The 13,319-nt window shown below is 36.4% G+C and overlaps 2 protein-coding genes across 25 annotated transcripts in view; one reads left to right on the forward strand and one right to left on the reverse strand.

The window, feature by feature from the left end:
* Positions 1 to 2,778: 2,778 nt before the first annotated feature.
* Positions 2,779 to 13,319, reverse strand: part of mcf2b (MCF.2 cell line derived transforming sequence b) — a 37,095-nt gene continuing 26,554 nt past the window's right edge. For 6 of the 19 annotated variants that reach the window (XM_009305331.5, XM_009305329.5, XM_068218591.2 and 3 more), the window contains 10 exons: positions 12,280 to 12,405; positions 11,956 to 12,177; positions 9,921 to 10,013; positions 9,166 to 9,244; positions 9,009 to 9,060; positions 6,026 to 6,222; positions 5,720 to 5,826; positions 5,345 to 5,457; positions 3,112 to 3,215; positions 2,779 to 2,990 (listed from right to left, as the gene is read on the reverse strand). In XM_009305331.5, coding sequence (XP_009303606.2) covers positions 2,911 to 2,990; positions 3,112 to 3,215; positions 5,345 to 5,457; positions 5,720 to 5,826; positions 6,026 to 6,222; positions 9,009 to 9,060; positions 9,166 to 9,244; positions 9,921 to 10,013; positions 11,956 to 12,177; positions 12,280 to 12,405 — 1,173 coding nt within the window. In that variant the 3' untranslated portion in view covers positions 2,779 to 2,910. Of the gene's footprint in view, positions 3,216 to 5,344; positions 5,458 to 5,719; positions 5,827 to 5,911; positions 6,223 to 9,008; positions 9,061 to 9,165; positions 9,245 to 9,920; positions 10,014 to 11,955; positions 12,178 to 12,279; positions 12,406 to 13,319 lie in introns of those variants that run through there. The other 13 variants (XM_002663551.8, XM_073914837.1, XM_073914844.1 and 10 more) reach the window with 9 other exon arrangements.
* The window catches only part of LOC101883296 (solute carrier family 35 member F4), a 53,988-nt gene continuing 46,842 nt past the window's right edge, over positions 6,174 to 13,319 (forward strand). For 5 of the 6 annotated variants that reach the window (XM_073914850.1, XM_073914848.1, XM_073914845.1 and 2 more), the window contains exon 1: positions 6,174 to 6,371. The gene's annotated coding sequence lies outside the window, so the exon portion shown is untranslated. Of the gene's footprint in view, positions 6,372 to 8,966; positions 9,076 to 13,319 lie in introns of all 6 variants that reach the window. The other variant, XM_073914847.1, reaches the window with a different exon arrangement.

Below are 13,319 nucleotides of genomic sequence, written 5' to 3' on the forward strand. Positions count from 1 at the left end.
CATTATTATTCCCCCTCTTTTAACAGGACATGCACATATACACTACTGTTCACTAGTTTGGGGTATGTGAGATTTTTGAAAGTCTTTTATCATCACATAAGCTATTTCTTAATTTGATCAAAATACAGTAAAACAGAAAAATAGTATTATTGTCTAAAATAACTGTGATCTTTTGAATCTTTTAAATGTTAAAAGTATTACTTCAGTCTTCAGTGTGAGGTGATTTTACAGAAGTCATTGGAATATGACTTTATATTATTATAAATGTTATAAACATCTCTTCTGCTTAATTTTTTTTGTGAAAACTATTCTAAATAATAAAAAAAAACAGCTTTTAAATTAAAAAGAGTAACAGTATTAATATCTTTGCTGTGTCTTTTGATCAATTTAACACATTCTTGCTCAAATTGTTTTCATATATAAATAAAATGTAGTGACCCCTAAACTTTGGAACAGTGGTGTATTTATTCATTGCAGTTTTTTTATGATGCTAACTAGTGAAATAGTTTTTGACATCTTGCACATTCACCTCAAAAGCTGTTAACAAAGTTAAGTGCACATTGTGAGTGCAGGAATGGATTGGGAATACTGTAAGTTGATTAAAAAATGATGAAATGGAAAAGCTTAAAGTGGCCATTATATTGATGTATACCACAGAGCAAAGTTTCATTTCAATGACAAAAACAGACCCAAAGTTAAAAAAAAAACTTTTACAAAATATATATAATACTAATTTTAAAGCATTCAAAATGAATTAAGCTACTTATACTGTCCCATACAGAAACACTTTGGTAACTAAAAAAACAGAAAAGCAGTAAAAACAGCCATATTTAATCTGACGTAAAGTCAATAGAAATATAAATGTGGATCATCTGAAGGTGAACAGCGTGTTTTAGACATTGAAGTGAAGCAATAAATCCCAATAGCTTTGTTTCCATCTAAATTTGGCATATTGCATAAATTATTTGCGAGGACGGTTCTGGAAGGTATCATTTTTATCAAATCATTTTTATGACGGACGAATAGCTGAAACAATATTTAGTAATTTTGTAATTTAGTGGCTAATTCATATGAACCCGATTCGTACATTTATATGCAATCTTTTCACACTCATGCTGAATGCTGTGTTTAGGGGTGGGTTTCAGGGTGGTCCTCCTTTTGCAAAGTTGTACATTTCTGTACAAATGACATAATTTCCCATTTAAAAAACAAACATTAATCATGTTTTCAAGTTAGACTGCATTGAATCGATCTGCTGATTAGTAGTTATCATGTCACTTTATCTGCTGAAACCACTCGTTTTTTTTTTTTTTTTTTTTTTTTTTTGCATAGACAAATTTACAATCACCGGCCACTTTATTAGGTACACCTTAATAGTACCGGTTTAGGCTCCCTTTTGCCTTCAGAACTGCCTAAATCATTTGTGGCATAGATTTAACAAGGTACTGGAAATATTCCTCAGAGATAGTGGTCCATACTGACATGATAGCATCACGCCGATGCTGCAGATTTATCAGATGCGAATCTCCCGTTCCACCACATCCCAAATGTACTCTATTAAATTGAGAGCTGGTGACTGGGGAGGCTATTTGAGTAAAGTGAACTTATTGTCATGTTCAAGAAACCAGTCTGAGATTGCATGGTGCATTATCTTGCTGGAAGTAACCATCAGAAGATGGGTTTACTGTGGTCATAAAGTAATGGACATGATCAGCAACAATACTCAGGTAGACTGTGGCGTTAACACAATGTGCCAAGAAAATATCCTGCACGCCATTACACCACCACCAGCCTGAGCCATTGATACAAGGCATGATGGAACCATGCTTTCATGTTGCTGACGCCAAATTATGACCCTACCATCTGAATTTCGCAGCAGAAATCGAGACTCATCAGACCAGGCAACAATCTTCCAGTCTTCTATTGTCCAATTTTGGTGAGCCTGTGCAAATTGTTGCCTCAGTTTCCTTTTCTTCAGGAGTGGCACCCGGTGTGGTCTTCTGCTGCTGTAGCCCATCCACCTCAATGTTTGACGTGTTGTGCGTTCAGAGATGCTCTTGTGCATACCTCGGTAGTAACAAGTGGTTATTTGAGTTACTGTCAATGAGCAGTTGGACAGTTGTACCTAATGAAGTGGCCGGTGAGTGTAGTTTCCAACACAGTTTAAGTATTAAAACATTTTTCAGCTGGTTTTGGTTTTTATGAAGTTCTGCACATTTATTTTCAGCCTTTTTTATGCAATATTCCAAAATATACATTCATATACTGTAGATGTGTTATGGAACTGTTATGGAAAGTTATTGTTGATGAAGTGATTTGAGAAGAAATAAGAAGAAGAATAAAATAAACAAAGAGTGAAACCCAAGCAGGTGATCTGCAAATGGAATGTCAGGTTTGGCACGTTAGACTAGTTAGTGATGTGAGTTTATCTTTCATTCACTGAAGCTCTGGCATTCCTTTCAGCATTAAAATAGACGATTTTTAAACGAGTGACCGATCATCAAACCCATCCAAAAAGGCAAAAAATACTTCTCAAAGCCCCATGCCGTAAGCCTTTTGGTAGTACTATTCAGTGAAACACTGTGCCAACTACACAAATACATGTTTCCTATGGTGTGTAATGGCACAGTACGGTGATGAAGTACTTTCCAGGGATGAAGTGGATCAGTGTACAGTTTGCAAAGCTCCTTTTATTTCCACATTTTGTTGTTGTAGTAAATAGATGGTGTCATTGGCTCATTGGAGAAGAGATATTTTTTGTCTTTAAATCCATACATAATCCCCACTGATGGCAGATGGAAACTTACTCTGGAGCAGACGGTTGTTTTCCTGACTTGGTGTGTGTTTGTGTGCGTCAGGTTGGCGTGACTGGGCTCAAGTCCTGAATGACAGTAATGGCCTTTAGGGCTGTCACATGGTGGAAGCTTTGTGTACATGTGGTGGATGTACTGAGGTGTTGCTGGGCTTCCTGCTGTTTATATTTCCCGCACCTATGAGAAAACACACAAGTGCGCTCAGAGATAGACGCTGCGGAACAGCACAATGGGATGATTAGTTTTGTCTCTTGAAAATGAAACATTCAACATCTTTCGTATTTACTCACAATCCCACCTCCAGATTGAATGGAGGGGCTTCTGCCTGCATCTCCCAGCATTCTCAGCAGTGTGTCGACGGGGAGTTTTCCTTCACCTCCTCGAGTCAGATTCTTAACATGCCTGTGGGCATTACAGCACAACAATGATTGATTGAAATACAGGGATTACAGTGATTTAACACTAGTCATAGGCATCTGTTAGGTAATTGTTCGTTTTATTATTATTAGGGATGTGCGATATATTCACGGCTATATCGTTATCAGCTGATGCTATTTTTAAAGTTATCATTCAAGAGTTCCCACTTAGATATGCTTAGCGTTAATAGCAGGTTTGGCATTCTGTCCCGGGAGAGAACCCTGAGCTCGGAGATATTTGAGCCCAAGGCTCCCGCCCGGTCAAATAAACATATCGGGAGATCTGAGATCAGGTAGGTCTAGAGAGCTCCCCCTTGGAAAATGGAGGAAAAGGAGGAGATGGGGTGGAAGGGGGGTTTCTTCCAAAAGATAGAGCAGTAAGGAGAAACCATTTATTGTAAACTAGGATCACTCTGATTAGATTATTAATGATTACAGATGAGCAGCCAGTCGTGCTCAATCATATCACATGCTTCTCTCGAAATTAGTTTATTAAACTTCACTTATCTTATCAGTCTGATAACAAAATTAGCCCAGTATCTTTAAGTCAATAAACGTCATATTTTTTCTGCTGATTGAACCACTTTCTGCCACCCAATGTTTTATAATTTTACTGGTATTTTGACTTTGATTGGTTAATGTTCAGTGACATGGTTGATTTTTTATGCTTTTTATTACTTTTTTTTTTATTTATCAGCTAATATATCAGCCTTTAAATCTAAATAGTTATTGGGTGTCAGTCAAAAATTCCACACCAGTAAATCACTAAAACTGCTAATGTGATGTAGTCTGTTTGAACAGTAGGCTTTTTTTAATTTAAAATTTTTTTTTTTTACAATTTTGCACACAATAAGAGGATGGATATATATATACACATTTTTAATTGTTTTAAATCAATATTATTAGCCCCTTTAAGCTATATTTTTTTCTATAGTCTACAGGACAAACTATCATTATACAATAACTTGCTTCATTAACCTAACCTGCCTAGTTAACCTAATTAGCATGGTTAACCCTTGAAATGTCACTTTAAGCTGTAGAAGTGTCTTGAAAAATATCTAGTCTAATATTACTTACTGTTATCATGACAAAGATAAAATTATATTAATAATATTAATAGAAATGAGTTATTATTATAGATAAACTATCATGTTTAGAAGTTGTTTTCTTCTCTACATTAAACAGAAACTGAGAAAAATAATGAGGAAAAAAACAGGTGGGCTAATAATTCAGGGGGTTTAATAATTCTGATTGCAAGTAAAATATATATATAGTCCTTTACCAGCAGTGCAAATTTGCTATGGTCCTTAAATATTTTTTATGCTAATCACTTCTGAACCATAAGGAGTCCAGTGTTTTATGTCTGATTTCAAGGTTTAACATAATTTAAATTCATCCTTTTGTCATTTGTTCCATCATGAAAATGTTCACCATGGGTAATATTCTGAATATGTACTTTTTTTTAAATAAAAACATAAAATAGTTTGTCAAAGTGTTTGTGAGCCTATTCCTTTTCTATTGCAAAGCCTATTGAAGGCAAGCCTGAAACCTTTAGCCTAAAGCGAAATAGCTAATCCAAACACTGCCTCTATGGCAGTATGCAGGGAAAGAGACTAAAAGCCGCTGTGTGAAGACATGCTTAACATGGCCAAGTTAGCATTACAGGTTTTCCAATGGTAAGTAATGGAGACCTTTATTCATTCATTTTCTTATCGGCTTAGTCCCTTTATTATTCATCAGGGGTCTCCACAGCGGAATGAACCGCCAACTTATCCAGCATATGTTTTACGCAGCAGATGCCCTTCCAGCTGCATCCCATTACTGGAAAACATCCACACACTCTCATTCACACACATATCCTACGGACAATTTAGCTAACCCAATTCACCTGCACCGCATGTCTTTGGACTTGTGGGGGAAACCGGAGCACCTGGTGGAAACCCATGTGAACACGGGGACATGCAAACTCCACACAGAAATGCCAACTAACAGTCAAGGCTTGAACCAGTGACCTTCTTGCTGTGAGGTGACAGCACTACCTACTGTGCTACCGCGCCGCACAGACCTTTATCTTTAATAAATACAAACTTTTAAAAAATCTTTAAAATGACTCACCAAAGCCCCATGACACTCTCCTGCAGAACGTGAATGACATCACCACATTTGATGATTACATCATCCTTTCCACACTTTAGGTGGTCCAACATTGCTCTGTATCTTCCAGGAACCTTAATAACCACAAAAGTAGCCAAAATACAAGGTCACAACAGCAATCTAACTAATCAGGGCAAATTAAAGCTCACTGAAAGGAGGGTTTTAGAGAAAACAGTTATTTGAGCACATGAATTGTGAAAAAAAAAAACAGCTGATTCTGCACTGTATGCCATGACAGTACTGTGTTTATTGCTTTTGGATGTATGTAGCCCAATTGGTATTCACTCTCTCTAAAATAACTGTAAATCTGAGGAATATAAAAAGCCCCAAGCTCACCAGCAGCACATCGTCTTCTTCATCCGAATCTGAGATGTTGGAGAGATCAGTGGTCCAGTCTTCAAGACCCTCACAGATGTCCACAGAATGAGAAGTCCCCGGCCAGCCTGCAACACATAACCACCCCAACTATAACGACATGCATTGCAATAATAGCATTCATTTTTGTGCAAACAAGTGCCAACGATTTACATATCACATATTGAAAATCCCATTCCAAAACCCATTATGCTTGACAGCGCAGTGAACTTTCCAGCTCCCATCATCAGCCAAAGTAAATGCCAGTGAAAGTGGCCTCTGACTCACTGCGACGGTTGTGGTTTCTGGGACGCGGAGAAATGATGACTGGATCTGTCAGAACCGGACTCACGCGGCCTGAATCGGCCTCCTCCGAGCTGACGGACGCCCCCTGGTGCTTGCTGTGAGGAAGGACATCAAAACAACCTGAGCAGCCAGTGATCTGTGTGGCACTCCAGGGCATGCACACGGAAATATGCCTCACACTGACCCCACCACCAACCGATGAACCCGGCGGAAACGAAGAGCACAGGGCAAAAACACAACAACAACAACAACCATCAAACGTCGTCGAAAACCGGATATTCTGGAACAGGACTGCAGTCAACAGTGAAAGTGGCAAATAAATCCAATGGTAATGAAATGAGAGCCAGTAAATTACATTTCATTTGTACATTCAGTATTATTAGCGGAGTTAAGATGGCGTCGACCGCAATCGTATTCCATTGAATAACATGATGACATTCAAAGAAATCCTTGATGCCAAATGTAAAGTGCCACGTGCTTCAGATAACTTCACAAATGTAGTCATATTCTTATGATTATTGATTTTGTTCGAGTTTAAAGAATAATGAGTTTAAACAAACAGACATTTGCTCATTAGTTAGTTAGCTCATTGCTTTAAGTAAGTTATTATTTTTGGCGTTTTTTGCCTTTATTACAATAGGACAGTAGCTGGACAGGAAGTGAAGTTGGGTTGTGTAAGGGTGTTCAGGAAAGGCCAGTGAGCTGGGATTCAAACTCAGGACAACAGGAAGCTATATATATATATATATATATATATATATATATATATATATATATATATATATATATATATATATATATATATATATATATTTATTTATTTATTTATTTATTTATGTATAAAAAAAATTTCAAATGCAAAAAACAAATTTGGCAAGGAATTACATGACTGTAAATACACTGAAAAAATATCAGTATCAGTTGACCATTTCCTGGGGTATTATCTTTTATTTATTGCTTTTTCAGAAGCTGTGTATGAATTACACATTGTTTATCTTGGTTAATCAGTCTTTGTCAGCTGTGGGGTTGGGCGATGTCGACCAATTTGGCATTGAACAATATCTAATGTGAAACATCATGATGGACGATGGCATCATCTTCGTAGGCGGCGGTGAATTAATTATAACAAATTAATTATTTGTAGCCGACCCTTTCAACTTTTGCATGGTCTTTGTTTTACCCATAACCAAATCATAAATAAATAAAGATAAGTTACACACAAATTACCGCCTGTCAATCGCTTTTTCTGCAGGACTCTGGCATGAATAGGCAGAGTGATCTGTGTCGTTATAAGGGTGTTTACAAACTTGGTTGGCACAACCAACAGGGACCAACCAACAGTATCTGAGGTTTTCGCTAAAATGACAAAGTGCACGCATGAAATCGATAGATTAAAGCATTGTACTGACACTTTGACATGTTACCTGATAGATTAAAAAGACAGAAGAGTTTTTATATAGAGACAAGATGAATTAAATATCACATTTGACAACAATAGCGATCTAGCGGTACATCCTTGAAAAACTGTACCGACGTGCACTGCTCTCTGAAGTTTTGTGCTCAAAGCATTGCCTTGAGCTCAGACAAGCGCATGACTGTGTGACTGTGCTAGATGAAACGCCAGTGTGGACCAGGATGCTTTTCATTCTAAAAGTGTAAATGGGGCCTAAGTGTGTATTTTTTGCAAGGGGGTCTGCGACCGGGGACTGCGATCGGCGATAGAAGATGGCATTGTCTATCGACTCAACCCTTGTCAGCTGTTTTGCGAAGTACTCATTTTTTTACAAGCAATTAGGCTTTTATGCTCATCAGGTTTTGTTAATATAACCTGGAAACCCTGCTTGCTGGTTGTTGTCATCGCTCATGTTTTCTTATTTACTCCTAGTTTGGATGCTCCTTTTTTTCAATTTTTGAGATAATCAAGGAAGAAAGAAACACCTGAAAATACAATGAAGGGAACCAGCAAACCAAAAGGACTACAAAACTAAAATGCACAAAAGAAGCTAACAGAAATACACTAAAATTGTCCAGACAGACAGCAAAAAGTCAAAGGAACAGAAAATTCATAGTTCACCCAAAACTGAAAATTTTGTCATCATTTACTCATTGTTCAACTGTTCAAAATGTATTCATTTATATGTTGCTTTCCTCTGTTGAACACAAAAGAAGATATTTTGAAGAATGCTGGTAACTGGCAGCCATTGACTTCTGTAGTGTTTTTCCAACTATGGAAGTCAGTTGGTCCCAACAACTAGCATTTTTCAAAATATCTCCTTTTTCTGTTTAATAGAAGAAAGCAACGCATAAAGTTTTAAAACCACAAGAGGGAGAATAAATGATGAGGTTATTTTAATTTTTGGGTGAAGTATGCCTCTAGTCTTCTACATGAAATCGAGTTTGCAGTTGTTAAATGTTTCCTGTCTGTTAGTTTTATAACTACTTTATAATTACAAGCACCTGACAACCCTTTTTTCACCAATTATCTAGTTAACATGCCAAATGTTATTAAAAAAAAGCAAGGATAATTTAAACATGATGATCAGTAATGCAACTGCTATACAACCAGAAAATGCCAGCAACGACAGATAAACCGGGTTGCCAGGTCCTTATAACAAGATTCCCCCAACAGCAATATTTCGGCATGCAATAGTGGATGAGACCAAACTTTTAGACAATTTTCTGCACATAGCATTTTACAATTGGTTCTTCGAAGTCCAAACCAAATGTTTCCATCAAACAGGTTTCACGAACGAAGAGAAAGCGCACTTGAGAAAGTGTTTTTCATGCCAGTATGATTCTGAGTAGTGTTATATCCATCATGCAGACAGGCTAAAAGCATACAGTGTGTGAAAACTGAATCTGTAGTTATTGTGTCAAGATCAAACATGAATGCTGACGAACACATTTTACATCTATACTACAGGAGAGATTGTAAAAAGGAAACGTGGGTTACAGTGGGGATCACCTGTCAGCCAGTGGTGGAGATAAAGGCTGCTCTCCGTCTGGCTGAGAATCTCCTGAGAAACACAAAGGTAGAGTGTGACCCACTGAACAAGACTGATTTAATGAAAAAAAAAAATTCAGCACTGATGTGAACAGGAATGGAGGTGCAGTGTAGAAACCTTTGACAGTCTTTTGCTGATTGTTAAGGATTTTTCTTATCTCTGTGAGCCATGCAATCTTCACATCTACAGTTGGTGCCTGAAAAATAAGGCAATCAGGACATACAGACAGTTTGAAGAGATTAAAGTTATTCTTAAGACCTTTTACAATTCATTTATTGAAGTATTTTGTCCTTTTACTTTATTTGCTGGTTTTCCTCACTGTCTATAAATACAAGAATAGTCTTCAAGGCATTGTTAATTTGTGCTTAAAAATTTCCCATGAGCGACATCTAAGGGCGATAAGATGTTCCACAAATCTTTATAAATTTGATTGACCTTAAAATGGTGTTTAAAAAATTTAAAACTGCTTTTATTCTGGCTGTAATAAAACAAATAAGACTTTCTCGAGAAGAAAAAATATTAACAGACATACTTTGAAAATTTCCTTGCTCTGTTAAACATCATTTTGTAAATATTTAAAATAAAAAATAAAAAAAAGACAAAAAAAATCAAAGGGGAGCTAATAATTCTCACCTTAAATGTATATATTATCTCATAAAAAACCTTATAAAAAACTTTAAAAACTTGCGTATTTTCCTTTCTGCAAAATCTACAAACAAATCTGTGTTCAGGATTTTGCATCAGCATTGACTGTGAACAAGCAATTTCTGAGTTCTAAGCAGTGAAGAGGCGTTAATAAGCGATGACAGAGGCACTCCAAACTTTTCATGCATTGCACTCTGTGGAGGTTTAACCTTGCTAAAATGACTCACCTGAACAACATACACCTCCTCTTTTCCATTGTACCAAATCTCAAACTTCTTTACATCCCCTTTGACGTTTTCTGTGATACCGACCGCACTCATCTGCAAATGACACCAGAGATGTCAAAGATCTCACATTCATAATTGCTGCATTTTAATAGACTTCTGGGTTTTTAACTGCCAGTGGAATTTGAGTAGAGCATAAAAACCCTTTTCATCAAAATATCAATCTCTTTAAGCACACTTAAAATAGGGCTGCAATAAACAAATAGGTGCATAAACAACTTCTACATGTAAAAAAAAAAAATTTAAAATCATAACAAAGTTGGTTGTTTAGATACAAATGAACAACCAGATTTAAAAAAATATGCTTATTTGGACAAAAACAGGTATGGTTGTTACGGAGACCCGGAAGGGATGTGATGGTAGGGAAAAAAATTGGTGGAAGAAAAAAAACTGATAGTTTAGTATAGTAGTGTTAGAAAATTTTTTTTTTTTTTTTTTTTTTTTTGCGTTCCCTCGCAAAGATGTTTTGCATTATCTCGCAAAACTGTTTCTCCACATACACTTCCTGTTCACTTCATTCATGTAAACCCTGCCTTTTTTGCCGAAATTCGCCCGTATTTTACCATTCTATCCTACTTCCTTCCAATCCTTATGTATTTTCCCATATTTCTGATATATTTTTAATCTTAAAAACACGCTGAAATTAATATTAAAATGTCTGCATTCACTTTCTTTACGTTGTAGCTGTGCGTCGATCTTCGCATTTCATATGCAACCTCTTAACCAGTGAATGGATGTATAAGTGCTGACTGACAGACGCACTCCCTACAATAAACTGATCCCAGATCAGCTTCTGTACACACCGTTTAAAGTGACATCTGAAATGAAAGTAACGACTGTGGGTTAAAAGAGTAAAAAGTACAGATATTTGTGTAAAAATGCAAGAAGTAAAAGTAAAAAGTTGTTAGAAAAATAAGTGGTGCAGTAAAGTACTGATACCAGAAGAATCTACTTAATCTTACTTACTTCATTACTTCCCATCTCTGGTTTTAACAAATAAAAATACTTGCAGGTTGTGGCTTACAATCCACAGCTTTGTCTAATTGGTCGGAACTGCTCCTTTTTTGAATAATGTTTAGCCAAATCGAGCACTGAACCGAGGGAGATTCTGGAAGCTGCTCTTTGTCAAATGCTAGCTATATATATTTTTATAATTCTCTGAAACATAACTAAAAAAAAATTTAATTATTAGCACTTCTCTCTTTGTGTCATGTCCTTTGGAAGCCCAAATACAGAAACAGAACATGCCCTGTGGAAATAGCTGTGTTTGGATGGCATTTTAGCTTTCTCTGCTATAACATTACAGCACCTGTGGCCACTCACCTTTGCTGCGCCTGGTGTATGTGCGTAACCTGAAAGGTTTATGATTTTGTTAACCAGGATGTATTTTTTGTAGTCCCTAAATTTGGTTCACTGTAGGCTTTGCTAAGCTTACACTGTAAAAGCCAATTTCTCCTATGCATTGACCTTTGAGCATCTCAAAAAAGTGTTGATTTGTTTTGACGAAAGTGACAAAACCTAAAGAATTGAATGTTTATATCTTCCAAAAGCAAAATTTGTTTTAGAGCACACTAATTTATAGATTGCCTTAAAAAGGATTGTTCACCCAAAAATGAACATTTACTCACCATTTACTTATGTATTCATTCATTATTCTCAAGTGATTATAAACCTTTATGACTTTCTTTCTTCTTCAACACAAAGTTTTTTTTTGAAGAAAGCTGAAAACCTGTAACCATTGACTTTTATAGTAAGGAAAAAATACTATGGATGGATACAAGTTTCCAGTATTCATCAAAATAACTTGTTACTGTGTGTTGAACAGAAAAAACCCTCAAACCTCAGAGTAAATGATAGACAAATTTTTAGTTTTGGGTGAACTTCCTCATTAAGACTTTAACATAATGGTAATAACACCTCAAAAACTCAAATTTTGATTTCACTGGAACTTTAAATGTTGACTCTCATTCTCTCTCACCATCAGGCAGTGTTTGAAGCTGTAAGAAGCTGTCCGGTCATGTCCTTCTCCCGTTTCCTCTCGCTTCTTGCAGAAAAGCAGAGCTCTTTCATGAAGAAACAGGTGCCTTTGCATTGGTTTAAAGCGTGCCATGTCCTTCATGCGTGTGGGGCCTTTCTTGTGGTTGATCCAGACGTTGAAAGACCCCTGCATAAGGACGCGACCCAAATCACTCAGTTCACCCTAGATTCAAAGAACATTTAGAAAAGCAGGTTTAGATATTTCAGAAATATATTTTATTGACTTTATTATTATTATTATTATTATTATTTTTGTTGGTCGCACCTCATAACCGGTAATGGAAATCTGATGCATGGAGTCATTGACGGACTTGAGGAGATCCAGCATGGCATTTAGTGCCCCCTGCAGCTCAGATGCATACTGAGAGTTTGAGCTGTGCTTCAGTAGTTCCTGATAAGAGATACAGGAACCATTTAGGACACCATACTAAAAATGAAAATCTTTAGCCATTTTGGTGGTTCGTTTACACAACTTTTTTTGGCGAGCAGCAACTTTTGAAAACAAGTTATGTAGATCAGTTCCTTTATCATCATAAACTAGAAAAATATGATTTTGTGAAAAAGATGTCATAGGCATGTATGCAATGTATTAACGCTGGAAACACTAGAATCGACCCTTCGCTAAGCCCCGCCCTCCCTAGGTACTGTTGCTACGGCTATCACGCTTTCGTGCCGGGCACATGTATTACAGTGTGTATGCACCGGTGTCAGACATTCCCAGGGATATAATTAGTCATTTTTGGCGAACAGGTGATATTTCTGAGAAAGCCAGACAAAAAAGGACTGCAGCATGCATTACAGGGGTATATTCAACACATAATAGCAACTGATTAGAAAATAATTGAATTAAAATTTAAGCTAGCTTAGCCTAGCCGCCTCATACGCTAACCATTCAACAGCTTAGTTCATGCAAAGCACAAAAGGTAAAGTTTAAAAATAATCTAATTATAACTAATCAAACCATGATTTCTCTTTTTTTTTTAGCCAAAAAGCCTGATAGACTATTGTTGTGCAATGAAATATAGCGTTACTAACCGACAAGGAAACACGCATGGACAGTGCTTCTTCATAATTCACAGAAAGGGCAGGCAGAAAGGGGAAACTGATGGATTTGTGGCAAATATTACAATGTATAGTACCTATTACAGTCAGTATGTTTGTGTGCTCTTTATCCAGTTTCTATTCTAATTTGCGGTTAAGTGAAAGAAATAGCAGAAGTAAACAAATAGATTTTCCCTACTAGCCAATATTAATGTATGTATATATATATATATATATATATATATATATATATATATATATATA

The sequence above is a fragment of the Danio rerio genome, chromosome 10, assembly GCF_049306965.1.
Source record: "Danio rerio strain Tuebingen ecotype United States chromosome 10, GRCz12tu, whole genome shotgun sequence".
Lineage (NCBI taxonomy): Eukaryota > Metazoa > Chordata > Actinopteri > Cypriniformes > Danionidae > Danio > Danio rerio.